Source organism: Trichosurus vulpecula, chromosome 5 (assembly GCF_011100635.1).
Source record: "Trichosurus vulpecula isolate mTriVul1 chromosome 5, mTriVul1.pri, whole genome shotgun sequence".
In the NCBI taxonomy this organism is placed as follows: Eukaryota; Metazoa; Chordata; class Mammalia; order Diprotodontia; family Phalangeridae; genus Trichosurus; species Trichosurus vulpecula.
Window position 1 is genome coordinate 110,166,982 of NC_050577.1, and position 16,998 is coordinate 110,183,979.

The 16,998-nt window shown below is 39.9% G+C and overlaps 1 protein-coding gene across 1 annotated transcript in view; it reads left to right on the forward strand.

Annotated features, from left to right (window-relative positions):
- The window catches only part of DGKI (diacylglycerol kinase iota), a 569,495-nt gene extending 563,091 nt beyond the window's left edge, over window positions 1-6,404 (forward strand). The window contains 2 exon segments of the mRNA XM_036761364.1: window positions 886-985; window positions 5,722-6,404. Of these exon segments, the coding sequence (XP_036617259.1) occupies window positions 886-985; window positions 5,722-5,838 (217 nt within the window). The 3' untranslated portion in view covers window positions 5,839-6,404.
- The last annotated feature ends 10,594 nt before the right edge of the window (window positions 6,405-16,998 follow it).

Here is a 16,998-nt window from a genome sequence, read left to right on the forward strand (position 1 = left end):
TCATTCCTGGAGAGTATGAGCTGGAAGGGTCTTAAGAAGCCATATAGTCTAAATCCCTTATTTTATAGATGAAGAAATAGCTCAGAGAAGACAAGGGATTTGCCTCAACTTAGACAGGCACTAACAGTCAGAGATGGGCTTTGAACACTTGTCCTGTGATGCCTGAACCAGTGTTCTTTCCACTGGACCAAGCCAAGGTTACTCCACATTTATAGTACACATTGCAAACTTTCACATGCATTCTGTGCTTGAAGCCTCCCAACAACTCTGCTGCTTACTACATGGGCAACCATGGGCAAGTCATTTCTCCCCTTCGAGCCTCTGTTCCCTCATCTGTAAAAGGAGATCAGACCAGATTTTCCTTGAAATCCCTTCTGGCTCTAAAGCTGTGATTCTCATTTTATAGATGAGAGAGCAGAGGTCCAGATAAATCAGATGATTTATCCAAGGCAGCCAAGCTATCAAGTTCTAAACTTGTCAGAACCAGAGCCCTTCAATCCAATGTCTCTGTACCCAATCAAGTGGCTTTCTTTCAATATGTTGCCTCCCTAGGGAGTATGGAGTTCGGTTATTAATAAAGAAATAATAATAAATTTATATAATAAGTACATATATTTTCAACCACTGGGGCCAGTTGACTAATACCATTTTGAGGGAAAGAAAGAAAGAGAGAGGCTGATGTTAGATGTTGTGCTTATTTGAGCTAGTCATTAAAGAAATCCTGTGGATTGACTGTCTCGAGTGATTTTTAGCCTTCCCCAAATGTCATTTCACCACTTACAGTGGTAGGGGACAGTTGAGAACATAGTATAGGGAGCAATGTAGGGTTTTCCCCTCCATGGTTAATGTTTCTTACTTCTAGTTTCTTCTCTGGTCTTGATTTAGGGGAGAGACAGCATTGCATAAGGCTGCCTGCCAGCGGAACCGGGCTGTCTGCCAACTCCTGGTGGATGCAGGGGCATCTCTGAGAAAGAGGGATTCCAAGGTAACCTGATGAGTGAGTGGAAACATTCTCCTAGCTGGGCATGGCCACTGGCACCATAGCCTTCACTTGTGCACACAGCTAGGGCATCCTTTCTATACTCATGGCAGTGCCTGGGGCTTTGGAAAAAAAGGAGGAAAAAATAAAGTGCTTTATTTAGAGAAACTGCAGTTTAAATCTATGACCACAAAGAAAGGGTGTGTGTTTGCATAGGTACATTTATAAATCTCCATGTGTGCCTGGCCTTATTTTGGCTAGTCTGTTACCTTGGCTAAGCCCTAGCAGCCAGGCTATGGGGGAAGAAGCTATCCAATGTCCAAGTATGGAAATCAGGGTCATTCTAGTGGGGCGATGGCATGGGTATGGAGTACTATTACCCTTCAGGGTTGTAGAAGGGAGCATGGGAAGGAAGGCAAAGGAATGTGATTCATCATTCAACCCAATATTTATATGCTACAGTGTTCATGGTACCATACAATATGGCAGGAGTTACAATAAGTGACATAGAATTTAAGTCCCTTCAGCATGCTCTTATTAAGTGGCTGATATATACAAGGCATTGTGCTATGGATTGAAAAAATAATCATCTCTGCCATGAAGGACTTTATATGCTATTCATATGTGTGTATGTGTGCGTGTGTGTGTGTGTGTGTGTGTGGAGAGAGGTGGGGGCAGGAGGGAGAGGGAGAGAAAATAGACATAGATAAATAAATACAAAAAATACAAAGTAATTCATGGGTGGGAACTGCGAGGAGATAAAATTCACTGGCCAAGAGAGTGTCCCAAATAGTGAAGGTCAATACTAAATAATAATCCCTTAGTGGTGATAGTGGTTCAAGAGACATAACTTCTGGGTAATTTAGTCATTATATTAATAATGCCAACATTTTACTCAAAGGATGGTCATTTGGGCCTCTCTCTTAGACCAAAGACAATCATGGTGGCAGTCTCATGGCTTATATGTCCTTTTGAGGGGGGTGGTGTTCCTGAGGGTGTTGATCAACTTTGATTGGTTAACAATTAATGAGAGAGTGAATATTACAATGAGGGGCTGGACCTGAATTTTGGTTATGTTATTTACTTCTAAGTTAGCCTCAGCTTTGGGCAATCTATTCAAAGAATTTATCCCCACCCAAACCTGAGTGGCACTCCATGGCTTCCCCACATGGGTGGGGTTGTGAATAGAGGAGCCAAGTTAGTTCAACCTTCAGAGACAGAGGCCTTGAAACAAGGATAAAAGAAAAAAGAGGAAATCTGCATCTCCCCAAATCATTGGTTATTAATAATCATTTCTCTCACCCTGCATGTATAAGCAGTTAAATTTCTTTCAAAATGCTGGCCCATCTATTATCTCTTTTGATTCTAACACTAATTCTATGAGCTAGGTGGGGTATATATCGTTATCTCTATTTTACAAGTGAGGAAAATGAGACATAGATTGAATTGCCAGAGTCACATGTGTAATAGCGGTAGAGGTAGGGCAAGAAGCTAACTTCGGAGATCCCCAACTAACTTTTTTAGGTCCAGCAAAGTTGGTGTAGGGGAAAGAGCACTGGATCTGAGGTCAGAGGACATAGGTTCAATTCCTACCCCGTTATTTACTGCCTGTGTGTCCTTGCATAAGTCATAGAACCTCTTTGGGCTTCAGACAGCCCCCTATAAAATGAGTTTGTGATAACCCTTCCAGCTCTAAATCCATGATTCTTTAAAGCTTTTGAGAGAACAAGTTGAGTTTTTGTTTGCTTAGTGAGTGTGGGGAAGATCTGGAATCTTGGGGTATTCATTGGTGGAAAGAAAGACCAGCATTCAGCAGCTCAAGCAGAGCACTGGTCATCTAAGGAATTGGGGAGATTGTTGGGGGAGGGTGTCAGCCTGTGAAGGAGTCCTGACCATTCCCCACCGTAAGTGTGAGTGTGGCTATAAAATAATGAGGTTGATTTTCTTATATGGCTCAAGACTATAGACTCACACCTCATATATTGTAAACCCATGTATTTTTTTTTAAAGCATTAAAATGTGAGTGTGGACTCTTATTTGTCCTGTCATGGGTGAAAAAATGAAATGACTGAGGAAACAGAGGTTTGAGCTTCTGAGCACTTTGATCTATTAGGCAATACATGTCAATTGCCTAACAAATTGGGACCAAGCCCTTTCCTCAGCTTAGGACTGGACCCCAAATAAAGGGAGAGATATATATATTTATACATTAAAAACAGTCAAATAAGGCCAGCTAATTAAAAGGAAACAAGAAAGATTAGAGACTTTCCAAATTGGGAAAGGGAGAGTGAAGAGGTGCAATTCCCTGGAATATGAAAAAGATATCCCACTCCCCCCAGGGGTCTGTGACCAGTCAAAAGAACATGGAAACAATAACTGATTGATCAGTATGAGGCCAGTTTTAAGATAACACATATGGATTACTTGAGATGTATAATTGTGAGAAAACACCTTGCATCAGTCTTCAGACCTGACTGGGTTTCTGGTCTGTATAGCCTAGGTCCTTGGTTAAAGGTCTCTAAGCAATAGGTAGGGGTGATCTAGCTTCCCAACCATGCAGGGCTGAGTTCAAACAATGCAGTAATGTTTTCTCAATGTTCCCACAATTGGATAAAGTTTCCTCACAAGGCAGAAATTGGACTGGACCCATAATTGAGTAGAAAGGGAACTGAGCTAGCTCTAGAATTGAGTCATATGATGGAGTCAGTGTGGGTCACTCAATTCCTACTACCACTTGCTGCACCAATCCCCTCAATTCCCTCAATCCTTTTCTATAAATGTGGATTCGATGTGTGCTGCTATTTTACTGAAAGGAAGACAGGGCTAAGAAATGTGACCATGACCTTCATGACATCTTGTGAGTAGGGAGTTACCAAAGGCAGGGAAGAAGAGCAAAAAAGGACAGTTGTATTAGAGACATGAGAGCAGCATATTGGAAGAGCTAGTTAAGGCTGAGCTGTCATCAGAAAAGAAGAAACTCAGTAGAACTAACCTAGGGATTATGTGCCCAGAAAAGAGAGACACAAGTTCAAGAAGAAGAGATACTTGATCAAGGATGCCAGCTGTAGTTTAAAGGAAGGTAAAAGCACCAAGGTAGGGTTCAGGTGATTATAGGGAGAGAAGATTTGACATAGGGCAAATAGGAATCATCAAGGAAATACCAAGTAAGCACATTTTGGGATTAGTTGTTAAGTGATGAGGAGGAGAGAAACCAAGCAAAACTGAATTGAGTAGAGGTAATGAAGCTGGATCTTTGCCTTCTTGTCATATATGTAGTATGCACCTTGAGATCTCTGTGGTGTCCATAGTGAAGGGACTCTGTACTCTGACAAATGGAGTGTGTCCTATACTGAGTATATAGTAAAGGGGCACAGAGAGAGATGCTAAAGGAGAAGTGTCACTGTCCCAAGAATTCAGGCAAAAAGGAGAGAAAATTCTCTGGTTTTGGTTGCAGTGTAGTCACAGTTTAGTCATAGTAAAAATAGGTGGGGAGCCCTCTGATTCAGGGTTACCCTGGGCCCATTTTTTTCAGCATACCTTTAGCTGTTTAAATTTACCATTGCTGAAAGGGAAAGAGCTGGGGGTGGGGGATGCCTGCAAGAACCAAACTTTGTCGAAGGGAAGAGAATAATGAAGAGCTTGAAAGAGAAGATAATACATAAGGAAAGTACATTTCTGAAAGATGTATACTTAGGCAAAGATAGCATTAGGCAATATTAAGGAATGGGCTGAATTGGTTTCCATTGCTGCTCTTCATCCACTTCGTGGGTCCTCCTCTTCCATTTTGTTACCAGTTTCTCTCAGAGGTGAGATGACATAGTAGGAAGAGCAATGGCTTTAGAGGCAGACAGACGAGGTTCAGATCTCTGCTTTGTCACTTCATCTTCTTGGGTCATACTCTTTCCATCTGTGAGTTGAGGGGGGTTGGGCTAGATGGCCACGAAGGTCCCTTCTAGATACAGATCCATGATTTTGTTGTTCTCTCTCTCGCTATTCCTCTGTTCTATTACTCTCATGATTAGGTAGGTATCCAGTGTTATTTGATTCAGGTATTATACTCTGACCTTTACCGCTAATGCAGATCATTTGTTCCCTCAGAGCTCCACTATGTTACTATAATGGTGTAAGTGATGTCTTCTACTACTCCTTGTTACTACTTTGTTACTAGTTGAGTCTGATCCACCAAATTAAGAGTAGTTGTTGATGGTAGATAATGCCTCCTAGATAACATTTGCATCCAGGGATCTTCATCCATTATTATGTTTCTCTTATGAGTAAGTTTAAGGAAAATAAGCAAGTAAAAGAGAAAAGATTAATAGCCCTCTGCCAGCTGCTTCCTTTTCCTGTAGATTCAGAAACCTCCCAGGCAACCTTGCACTGCACTGGAGTTGTTGCACTTTCTCCTTTTTTCAGTTCACAAAGCACAACAGGGAGGTTATTTTTGGTTGAGGCACCAAATCATTAGTCATGGTCTTATCTTGGAGTTGACTAAAAAAATCCAGTTCAAGAACCCAGAGTATATGAGTGTAAGGAATATTCTAGAGAAGCTTAGAGTCAACAGAGAAAACTCTTATTTGTTAGGTCTTCTATGATAGCATCCATCCCCCTTAGCTTTGGCTTGTTCCTTCAGAAAGCTGCTAACATTCACTTTCTGAACAGTCACTGTGCGTGAAGCTCTGTGCTTCTGTGTCTCTGATTTTCTTTTGTGCTTGTGTCTTTTTCTTTCTATCTGCAACCCACAGGGCAGGACCCCTCAAGACAGAGCCCAGCAGGCTGGGGACCCAGATCTGGCTTCATATTTAGAGAGTCGTCAGAGCTACAAGATCCTTACCCATGAAGACCTAGAGACTGCAGTTTGACTCAGGTAGAAGGAAGAAGGGAACTCTGGTGAGAATTAGCAACAATGCCCCTTGGCAGTCCAGCAGCTCCTGCGGAAGAAACTGATGGAATCAATGTGTCTATCTTTATCATGCAAGATATCTATCTGAGGACATGCCACCAGTTTCTAAGGGCTACTGAGATGCACCACAGAATACCGTCGCCCCCAGGGAATGAGGCAGGATTCATGGAGGTTTGTGGAATACCTGGTCCACAAAATTTGATCCTTAATGCTTCCAGCAAGTAGCATGAACTTCTGTGTTCACCTGTATAATTTATTTTAAAGTCAGAAAGGATGTTCCTATAAATGGCACTGCTCCTCTTTCCCCTTCTGCACAGAGTGGCCCTACATCCACACAGCCCTACTCCTACTATCTGTTGGTTGGTTTTAAATTAAAAGGATGTCTGTTCTCTTAACAGTCAGGCTTCACAGCTAATGTGGTTTCTGGAAGGACTTTCAAGGAGCTCTGGATGGCCCACAAAACATGACTCGGCTTTAATTTCCTATGACTAAATTCATCTAAAATATTTAGTGACTAGGGAGTGTTCTCTCTTTTTTGCATGGGTTCCTCTCTTCCTTTTCCATCTTATGGGAACTGAGAAGTACCTCATGGATAATGTCAACAGGTGTCAGAAATATGTCCTGGTAAATCTCTGAGCTATAGTGAGATGGCATGGAAAATATGGGTTTGATTATGTGGTCACTGAGCAGGAATCTGAGGTACCTTGCTAAGGCACCCAAAGTGGCAGATTGGGGTTCCTGGTCTCTGCCCATGGCAACAAAGGAATGATTCAGCTTGGGCTTTTTTAATAGCTGAGTACTGCCTATGTGTAGCCATTTTTGCCTTCTGGTGCAATGGAATTGAAGGGTGGATGGAACAAAGGCAGTCAGACAGTTGGCACAGCTACCTACTTCTAAGAGCTACAGCAAAAAGAGAAAAAAAGCAGACAATCATGAGTTTGAAAACTGTGGGAACAGGGAATGGAATATTGTGGCCAAATTTATTTCCAGACATTTCTGAGAATAGAGAACAGGCCTGTTTCATGGCGAGGCTTGGCATAAAACAGTAAATTTCTAAGAACATCCATTTAAGTAAAATGGCAGCCATTGGTCTTCTAACCAGTGCTACTCTAACCTACCATCTTCGGTACAGTAGACTTAGGGAGCCTGCTGTTAAGTGTCTCCTCCAGCTTTTAGGGTTTTTTAAATCACTCCATTCCAAACATATTGTCCCCAAAGTGAGAGAACTACAGCCTGTGCACCTTCTATTTCTGTTTTACTGCCACAATTTGGCAATATCCAAATTTCTTTACAGTTGACTCTCTACCATACAGCATGTCGGGTACCAAAGTTACATCTTTAACTCTCTTGGTTCAATGTTGGCACCATTAACAAACTCATTTTGCAGGGAAAAAGAATTGTTTTGTATCCCCCTTTTTGCCTTCTCTTTCCCGCAACCTACCATTGGAGAGACCTTAGAAGGAGGGTGCATGACAGTGTTGCTTTCATCAGTGGAGCAGGGCTGTTCCATCTCTACCACCTCAGCTCATACTGTGCACACAGGTCTCTGCGGGTTTGTACTGACCAGGAACTTGGTGCTCATTGGAGCCCATGAAAACACCTCTGGCACTGGGGCAAACAATCTTGGCTTTGCTACTCTATAAGCTGCAGAGATGGAATGTTTATAATTCCTTTACTAGGTGTGCAAAGACTTTGCTACTGCCTAAAAGTGACCCTGTCTTAGTCTCCATTCCATCCCCTCTCATTGGACATGAATAAAGTGTTTTCCTAGTGTTTCTGCATGTGAACTTAAATTATCGTCTTTCTATTTTTAACTTACAGGTCCAGTGTGATGCATCGATCCACTGGTTATTTGAATCACATTTTAATTATATATCACAATTTTCAAATACAAATTAGATACACTATATAAAATAGGGGTTATCCCAAATTAGTTGGTGATTATAACCTCGGTCTCCCCAGTCACTTCAAACTGCATCATTGACATTACTTCAGCTGTGAGAAAAAAAAAAGTCAGGTTGTGAGTGATCTGTTTCTATATATCAACCTTCAGAAATGGAAATTGGGAAGGGGTGAATGGAGAAACTAGATTATTTTCAAAAGCTAGAAAAAAAAATTATACTCCAGAAGAATTTAATCCCTGGTGCTTCTCTGCTGGAAATTTTTCAGTTGGTAAGTCTGCCAGGAAGAGGTAGTGATGAAAAATACAATCCAATCATAAAATCAGTTTTGAATCTGGCTTTAGAAGACACACTTGGCAATGCAGTTGCTGTCATAGCTAGCAGTGCTCTGTGTGTGTATGCACATGTGTGTATGTGTGCGTATATGTGTGCATGTGTGTGTGTGTGTTCATGGCTGTGGCAAGGGGGAAAACTTCATTTCTGACCACTTCCTATTGTGAAGACTGGATGAAGTATTGACAACTGGGGGGCCCTGGGCCATTTAGAAGCTGTTCTCTATGAAAATAAAGGTATGAGGATTCCATACTGTATAGTTGAGAACATTTTTCCCCCAAAATAAACACTGGGACTTAGGCTTTCCACGCATGCATACAAGAAAGCTCCCATTTTAACATGACCATATCATTAAATTAACCTCCAGTGACACACTTTGATTTATTTCATTGGTTACGGGAGTTCTGCATTGGGAACTTCCTCTACCAATGCAAGTTGACTCCTTCTCTACGATATATAGACAGATGGATAGAGAACAGAGAAGTTCCATCGCTTGTTTAGAGTTGCACAGACAGTATGCATCAGAGTCAGACTTTGAATTCAGATCTTCTTTGCTCCAAAACCAGCTTTCCATTTCACCATGCCATCTCAAACCTCCCTTAGCATTTGTTCAATTGGAGGAATGGGTGTGACATAATATAATCAAACCTTACCTTTCAAGAATTTACCACTCATTGTCTCGGCATCTGCATTCTTTGGTCTGGTATGTGTGCCAAGTGCGCAGGCAAAACTAACTTTAAGTGGAAACCCTACTGAAAGCTTTATTTAAATGACACATACCCATGAAAATGGCATTTTCCCAAAAGCACCGAATCAAGTCTACTGGATGATCCCATATGCTGGTGGTTCCCCTTGGTGGTCTGTGTTCTAAGAGGCTTACCTAGGGTGGCCTCATCAGCTCCTAGGTTCCATTTTTAGCTCACACTGATGGAGAATTAAAAAATAGCCTATTCTTATTCAAACACAACTTCAAAGTGATGTTACCTATTCTTGCAGCTTCTAGTTCCAGTACTGCGCATTTAAGAAATAGGACCCAATGACATTGTATTTTTTCACATCTCTAGGGACATGATAAAGGACAGAGCTGAGTGAGCAGGCCAGTGAGGAGGAAATAGACACAACAGACAGAGAATTTTCAATAGGAAATTCTATTTACCTACGTAAGTGATGCAAGGCCTGGAACAAAAACCATCCTTTAAGCTGATAGCTTCACTGGCCTCATTGAAACAAATTGAAAATATCATTGCTCTCAGACTTTGCCTGATAACTGGATTTGGTGCTGAGCCAGATCTGTTTGTGTTATGAGAACTTTAATATGTTATGCGGACCCAGAAAGGATGGCTTTGTCTACAGCGTTTCTGAAGCTTATTCACTGGAAGCCTTGCAATACCCATGTCTGAGGACCTATGGGGTTTCATCCTGTATTGATTTAGAAAAGAAATGAAAAGGCCATAATGAAGTCAAGATGTTCCTAGTGGTGGATGGCATTGCCTTGGTTATGGCCTCGAAGCCAAACAGCTAAGCTTCTAGTATGTGTGGTTGAATCAGAGACTAGCATGCTTTTCCATTCAGTTACGGCACTTAAAATACATTAAAATAGCTAATTATAACCATCACATTGCACTACTGTACTTAAATAGAGTATTAAAAATTTAGAGCAAGATGTAGAGAAATACAAACACCCAAGTACAATTTAATACCTTTCTCACTACGTACCAAGTGTTCACTATTACAGCTTAGGCCTGAGCACAACCAAATCCCCCTGAATCTCTACTTGAGTTTAAAAGCTCTTAGGGGTTGTGCACTGCTCAAGTACCTTTGGCTACTTAATTTTTCTTGGCATCAAACCTCTTTTTAGGCGACTTTCCTCCAGTGTGTGATTTTCTTTCTATTGTGAGAACCCAAAACAATTGTTTACACCTTGAAATTTAGAGAGCAATGGCTCTTCATCTCAGCCTAAACTATTCACACTGTTTAGCCTATTAATTGAAGGAGGGACAGGTCTAGCTGACCTTTTTGGCATCGCTGATTATAGAGAAGATGCTTACTGTTCTCTCTTACATCTTATCTCACCCTATAACAAAGCCAAAGAGAAGTCCAAGTTATGTGGTCCAGTGATCCCATGAGCATTTTTTCCTAATCACTCATTTTCCTGTCACCCAACTCCTGAGTCTAAGCCCCTACTCCCATCAGTTATCTATGAAGATGCTTACCAATAAATGTACACCTAAAGTGTCCCTTGAAAACCATCACTTACAAAGTCAATTTATCTCAGCTCCCTTATGCAGGTTACTTTCTCCTCAAGGATATAAGTGACTAATCAATACGGAACATAATTTTGAAAACATATCTAAGACAAACATAGCTTTCTAGAGATATCATTTTTCCCTTAAAATTTATATCAGTATTTTGATATACACAAAATGTTTTAATGTCCAATCAATTGATCAATCGAAAAACATTTATTCACCCTCAGTTAAAAGAAAGCAGTTATTTTCAGTATCAAATAAATTTCACTGAGGTATCAGTAATCTCTTATTGTGCTTCTAGCTTCCAAAGAAAACTCAGAGGATACAAAGGACAGTTTCTTCAAGAGAAACCTCCTCATTCTTTTCACTCCCCAAATTAGATAACGCCTTTTGCTTCAAGAGGAGAGCTGGCCACTTACGTGATGAATAGCTTTGGCTGTACTTATGCGTGAAATAGACAAAACCTCAACAATTCTGCACTTAATGCAGTGCCCAGAATATAGTAGGTGCTTACTAACTAATGTTTGAACTGAATTGAATTGAGTCTCCCACAGCTCCAAACTAAATCAAACTTATGTATATAAGTATGAAATAATCAATTCGTATTTGCCAAATACCTAATAGGTGTTACAGCACTTTTCTCAGTGGATTGGGTGAACCAGAAAAAGTTGAAGATCTGGTTCCTGTCCCTGAGAGATAGCTGAGATTTGGCTACACAAATGAAAGTTAGAGGTTTTAATTATCATAGGACAAAAAAGCTTTTCCTATGGATGTGACAGCATAATTCCTACCAAAAGTGAGTTATTTTCCTGTGTCTTGCCTCAAGGTGCATCAGTGGGGCATGGTATAACTAAATCTGGGTGCCATCTGTCATCATCTCATCACCATGGTGCTGCTCTCCCAGGCAACAGCCATGCCCTCCTGGAAAGATTGCACACTCTGTGAGACTACCTGCTCATGTCCTGTGGGCCACAGTGCTTCTTAACCCATGTTCTTCTTTGTCCTCTAGTATGTCTGAGGCAGGACTTGAACTCAAGTCTTCCTGGCTCCAAGATTAACTCTTCTCTACTATTCCACACTACCTCTCTAAGAATGCCATATATACTACAAATGTCGAAAGGAGGGAAAGAACATAAAGGCTGGAGTAGTGAGGGAAAGGCGTGGTCATTGTGCTATTTCATAATAAGTGAGATAGAACTAAATTACTTTATGGTCTTTCATGCTAAACTGAGAATAGATTTGGCAAAGTATGAAATAGGGAGCTCTTGAATGTTTCAGTGAATCAGTATGCAAGCTGAGTGGGAATGGGGCATGATTCATACTGGGGAAAGCACATAGAAGTGGTACAAGAATGAACTAATGAGGTCCTGGCTTGAGGTGGTAGTGTTGGGAATGAAGAGGAAGAGATGGATATGAGATAACTTTCAAAGGAGAAATCAGCAATATTCACTGACTAACTTTAAGAGGATAGAGAAGGATAATGAGGCAAAGATGATTCTCCAAGGATTTGATCCTAGGTCCCTGGGGTTCTAGTGCCACTGATAGAGAGAGAGACAGAGACAGAGAGAAGAGCAGAAAGCCAAGAACTGAACCTTAGGGAATGGCTACAATTAGAACCCGAAAGGGGAAAGAAAAGGAAAGAAGGAATGGAACAATAACCAGAGAAATAGGAAGAGAGTAGGGGCACAGTAGAAAAGGAAGTAGAAGAAGAAGAAGAAGAAGAAGAAGAAGAAGAAGAAGAAGAAGAATCATCAAATTTAGCAGAGATTTCAAGGGAAAAAAGTATATGTTCTGCTATTCTACTTATATTTTAAAAATCACATACCTCAAAGTTGTGTAGATACCTCCTTCACCAAACATTCACACAAACTGCAAATATGTCTTATTATTTTTGGCCCTTTGGTGAATCTGTGATTTCATTAGTATGAGCATTCCTCCCAATGGATAGAAATCACAAGTTTTCCCGCACCCCCTAATCCAGTGTAATTTTCATCTATTTCTCATGGCCTTCTGTAACTGCTCCAGACAGAACTCAGGCTGCAAGTGTTCCATTGGTTCTTTTACTTCATTATGTTTCTCCATATTATAGGAAAGAAGCCCTGAAATTCATTGGAAGATGGAAGGGTTATTGAAATTCCTAATTATGCTTTGTTTAAAAAAAGAAAATGGACTAATAATGGAATAAATATTTCTTCTAGAATTGAAAATCTGGTATTGGAAGATCAAGCATTGAGAATACCAATAGGGATTATGCTGAATGCGCTCTTCCCTTCTTCTGCCTTGTTTCAGTGCATAAGAAACAGAAGACTGCATAGGACTGAGGGCTATTTTAGTGTCCAGTTCACATATTACCATGGTCAATTATCAATTATCTAGTGCCCAATTCTTTGGTTATGAGATACTACACTCTTAGGGACATTGTTCATTAGGTGAGGCAGAAGTTGCCACTAGGCTTACACTTAAAGCCTTTCTGCTTCATAAGACCTGCTAGACCCAGGCGGTACTTAACCTGGGGGTTCAAGTTTAAATAGAGATAGCTATACATACATGTGGTTATATGTATTGCTCTCTCCATTCATAGATATATCTCTATCTCTATCCATATGTATAGCTATCTCTTTCCCTCTATCTATTCCTGATAGTAGTGCAAGAATGTTCCATTTTCTTGGTGGTCGAAACATAAATTTGTTTTAAAGATAGAAGCCTGAAAGTTTTCCTCCTTCAACCTGTTATTTTAAAAAGAATATCCAATAGCTGTTACTACCCCCACTGGTTATAGAATTCTAGAGCCATACTTTCCATAACCAAGAAGGAAAATGAAGAAAATCTCAAAATAGTGGAGACTTGGTGACTACTTGCCAGGGATAATGTATAGGGAATTTCTCTTCAGGTACAGGTTAGACTAGATGACCTCTGAGGACACCTTCCAGCTCTTAGATACAATAATTCTTTAAAAGCAGCAATCCTTATGTAATTAGATTGTCTTCTTTTCCTCAAGAGACATCCCAATTCCCCTGCACATTTAAAAGTTCGGTTAGTGGGGGAGGTATTTAATTTTTCCTCAGAGAAAATTGAATGTGAATAGGGAACAAGAAATGTTGATGTCAACCATTCATCCTAATCTAGTTTAAAGATCATTCAATCCAAAGAACTCCCAGTATAGACAAGGAAAGTAAGGCTCATTTATATTTAATGACTCACCTAAAGTCATCATAGCTAGCTGGAGGGTCAGGACTTAAACTCTCATCTCCTAATATCTAATCCAACACTGCACCATGTTGATTTGATGTTTTTTAATTCTCTTCTCAATTTCATGCTGTTTATATGAGAATACATACAAATTTAAGAGGCTATATTTATACTTCAGTTACTTGGAACACATGGAAAGGTGTTAGTATCTTTTAACAGTAGTTCTCCACTTTCTTGTATGTACACACAATTAATTATTTATGGAAAACATTCAGCTTTAACCTTTTAAATCCTCCACATTACAGGAAGGATGTCCTGAAGCCTGTGAGAAAAGGAAAGGCTCCTGAAAATTGCTAATTGTTCTTTTTTTTGATGGTCTAAGAATGTTCTAAATATTGCTGTTAGCATTGTATTATGAGATGTCCACTCGCATACATTTCTTAGCAAAGCCAAAGTGGACACATACAATGCTGTCTTTCCACAATGGAAATTCTTCACTTTATTTTCATCCTCAGATTTAAGATATACACACACATACTCATGCATGCACGCACGCACCACAAAAATTTCGTCCTGAAAGGAATTTGAAGGTCAAAAAAATGTAAATGGAAGAATAGAAAATGCATTAGAACATATGCCAGCATAAGCCTACAATAATTCAATCCATATAAAATCTGAGCAACAGGAACCTACCATGAAAGGAGATATTTACATCGATGTATTGTTTCAATCCACATTTTGTATTCTCTGAAAATAAAAGTGGATGAGGGATAAAGACTGGGCCAGTGATTTCATTGATTTGGCGATCTAACGGTCCACTATCAAATGTATGATAACATCTTCTGTGCCATTTCTAGTCCTAGAGAGTTGCCTTTAGCAGTGGTATCAAACTTGAATAGAAATGGTGCCACTAAACTGTACATAAGCATCCCTGTAAGCTGTATGATGACTTAGAAAACCATGTATTAACATCATGTTCTATTGTTTTTAAATTTATTTTGTTAGATATTTCCAATTATATTTTGATCTGGCCTAGGTCACACTTGGCTTGTCCCCAAGGCTTGGTTTGGGATACCTCTAGCCTAGAACACTGCAATGTTAAGTGATTTACTCAGGGGCAAATCTCTAATACGTGCTAGAGGCATTTATGAAAGGCAGTCTTCCTGACTTCAAGGCCAGCTTTCTAGCCACTAAGCCACATTTCATGCCTGTCACAGGTCTGAAATACCTTTGACAATAACCCACATCCTTAGTTCTAGACAGTACCTGTAGCATTGTAAACATCTGCTTAAAGCACTCTCAGGAATTTTTTCGCTATTGGCTGTAATGTTACTATGATGTGACCTATTTCCATTTCTGTGATTAAGAAATTGTTGCATTGAAAAAAGACTTGCCCAAGCTGCTGCAAGTAGCCATGGTCAGAGCTGAGCAGGAATCACCTGTCTTGGACCTAGGTTCCTTATTCTCTGAACAAGAGCATTTGCCATCAGAGATGGAATAAGAAAGTCAGATGGAAAATTATAAACAAGAGTACAAGTTAAAAGGTGATTCAAATTTTAATTTGACTTCTTGAATCTTCTTCTAGCTTGTTATTAAAGCGCATGACCTTCACAGGATTTATTTACTCCCTCAGCCCTTTTGGTTATTTGTATCTTGGTCCAACTGCAATGACTGAAGCAAATAAGTGTTTTTTTTTTTAATTTTTTTTAATATTTCTGAAGTCAGCAGTATGGAAAGCCAGGGGGATGCTTTTCTTTCAGGGTACTACTCCTAAAACTCTGGAGTTTGTGTTTTCATTTATGCCACAATTTCCTCTATTTGATGCTTTTGCCAAGAAAGTAAACACAATCTTAAGCTTCATATAAGGAAGGGCTTTCTGGAAATCATGGCTTTCTGACCATAGAATTGGCTGCCTTTTGTGAGATAATGAGTTCCTTTACCATTTCAAACAGAAACTGAATGACTGTCCACAGAGATGCTAAAAAAATGATTCTTATAATTGTTGGAGGGGTAGAGTAGATGATCCCTGACATCCCTACCAAACAAAAAATATCTGTGATTTTAGGATGGTTTAGGATTACATGAGAAATAGTTTTTCTTACTTATACTTCAAGGATGTACTGTTGTATTTGTGTGAGCAATTCCCTTGCAAACACACGTTGCTGCCCCTGTATGCCTTAATAGACTGTCTTTGTGAGTTCTTGTAACTAAAAACATTTATCTTCCAGTAACAAACCTTCTCTATGCCACGATGAAACATTAAAATGTAATTTTTAGTAGAGGAGATAATGATGGGCCCCAGTTTTTAGGACCCAGAATTTTAGACCTAGAAGAGAGGTTCGGAGAGATGAAGCCATTTCTCAGAGATTTAACAGGTCTAGCAGAGCTGGAAGTAGAATCTAGAGATCCTGAACTCCCATATAAGATGGTAAGACTGTATGGTTACAATGAATTTAGTCTTGCTAAATAATTCCCCAAATGTCCAGACAAACATTTCACAGGATCCACAAAACTCGAAATGACTTTCTCCTTACATACTTACTCGCTCCCTAGATACTTGCCAACGCCACTCACTTCTCCTAGCCATTGGTTCTATCCTCTATACTTTATAGTTGGAGTAAATCATCTTACACATCTTCTGTGGGAAAAAGTGGTTATTGATATAGAGGCCTGAGGTAGGAAAGAAAAGAATTGCAATACCATCACCAATATCCAAGGCCTGATGCTTTTGGGGTGCTGGAGGAGATGGCAAGTAAGGTTAAAATTAAAGATACCAGGAGAAAAGTAATAAAAGGTATTTAACTACCCCTCTTTCTTCCCCACTCCCACATCTTGTCCATGCCATCCACACACACCAACATATATCTCAAACATGCCCTATAACCAACAATCTCAGATTCTCATAGAAACTAAACTCAAAATCACATAGAAAGGAAGGTAAGAGTCTACCAGATTTCTCATGATCCCTCTGCCTGCTTTGCCATCAAGCAGATGCTTACTTATTTGCTAGAGCTAACACTGAATCATATTGCTTACAGAACTCAACAATACAGCCCTGGGTGTTTTCCTAGGAAAGAGAGGGTCTCTGATGGTATATCTCCATGACATTGCTATGGTGTACTGTTCCAGGGAAACAGAAATTGAATTTTGATCATAATGAAACTGGTGCAAGGTAGAATAGTACAGATAACATAGATTTTGAAAAGGGTCAAATTCTGAATTAAACTTAAGAAAGGCAATCGTAGAACTCTTAAATCAAAACACAAGAGAAACAAGGGAAAAATTGTGAATCTGAGTAATCCATGAATGAAAGAAAAGGTCCAAGGTAAGCAAAGTCCTCCCTTTTTTGGCCATTTCTCTCTCTCTCTCTCTCTCTCTCTCTCTCTCTCTCTCTCTCTCTCTCTCTCTCTCTCTCTCTCTCTCTCTCTCTCTCTCTCTCTCTCTCTC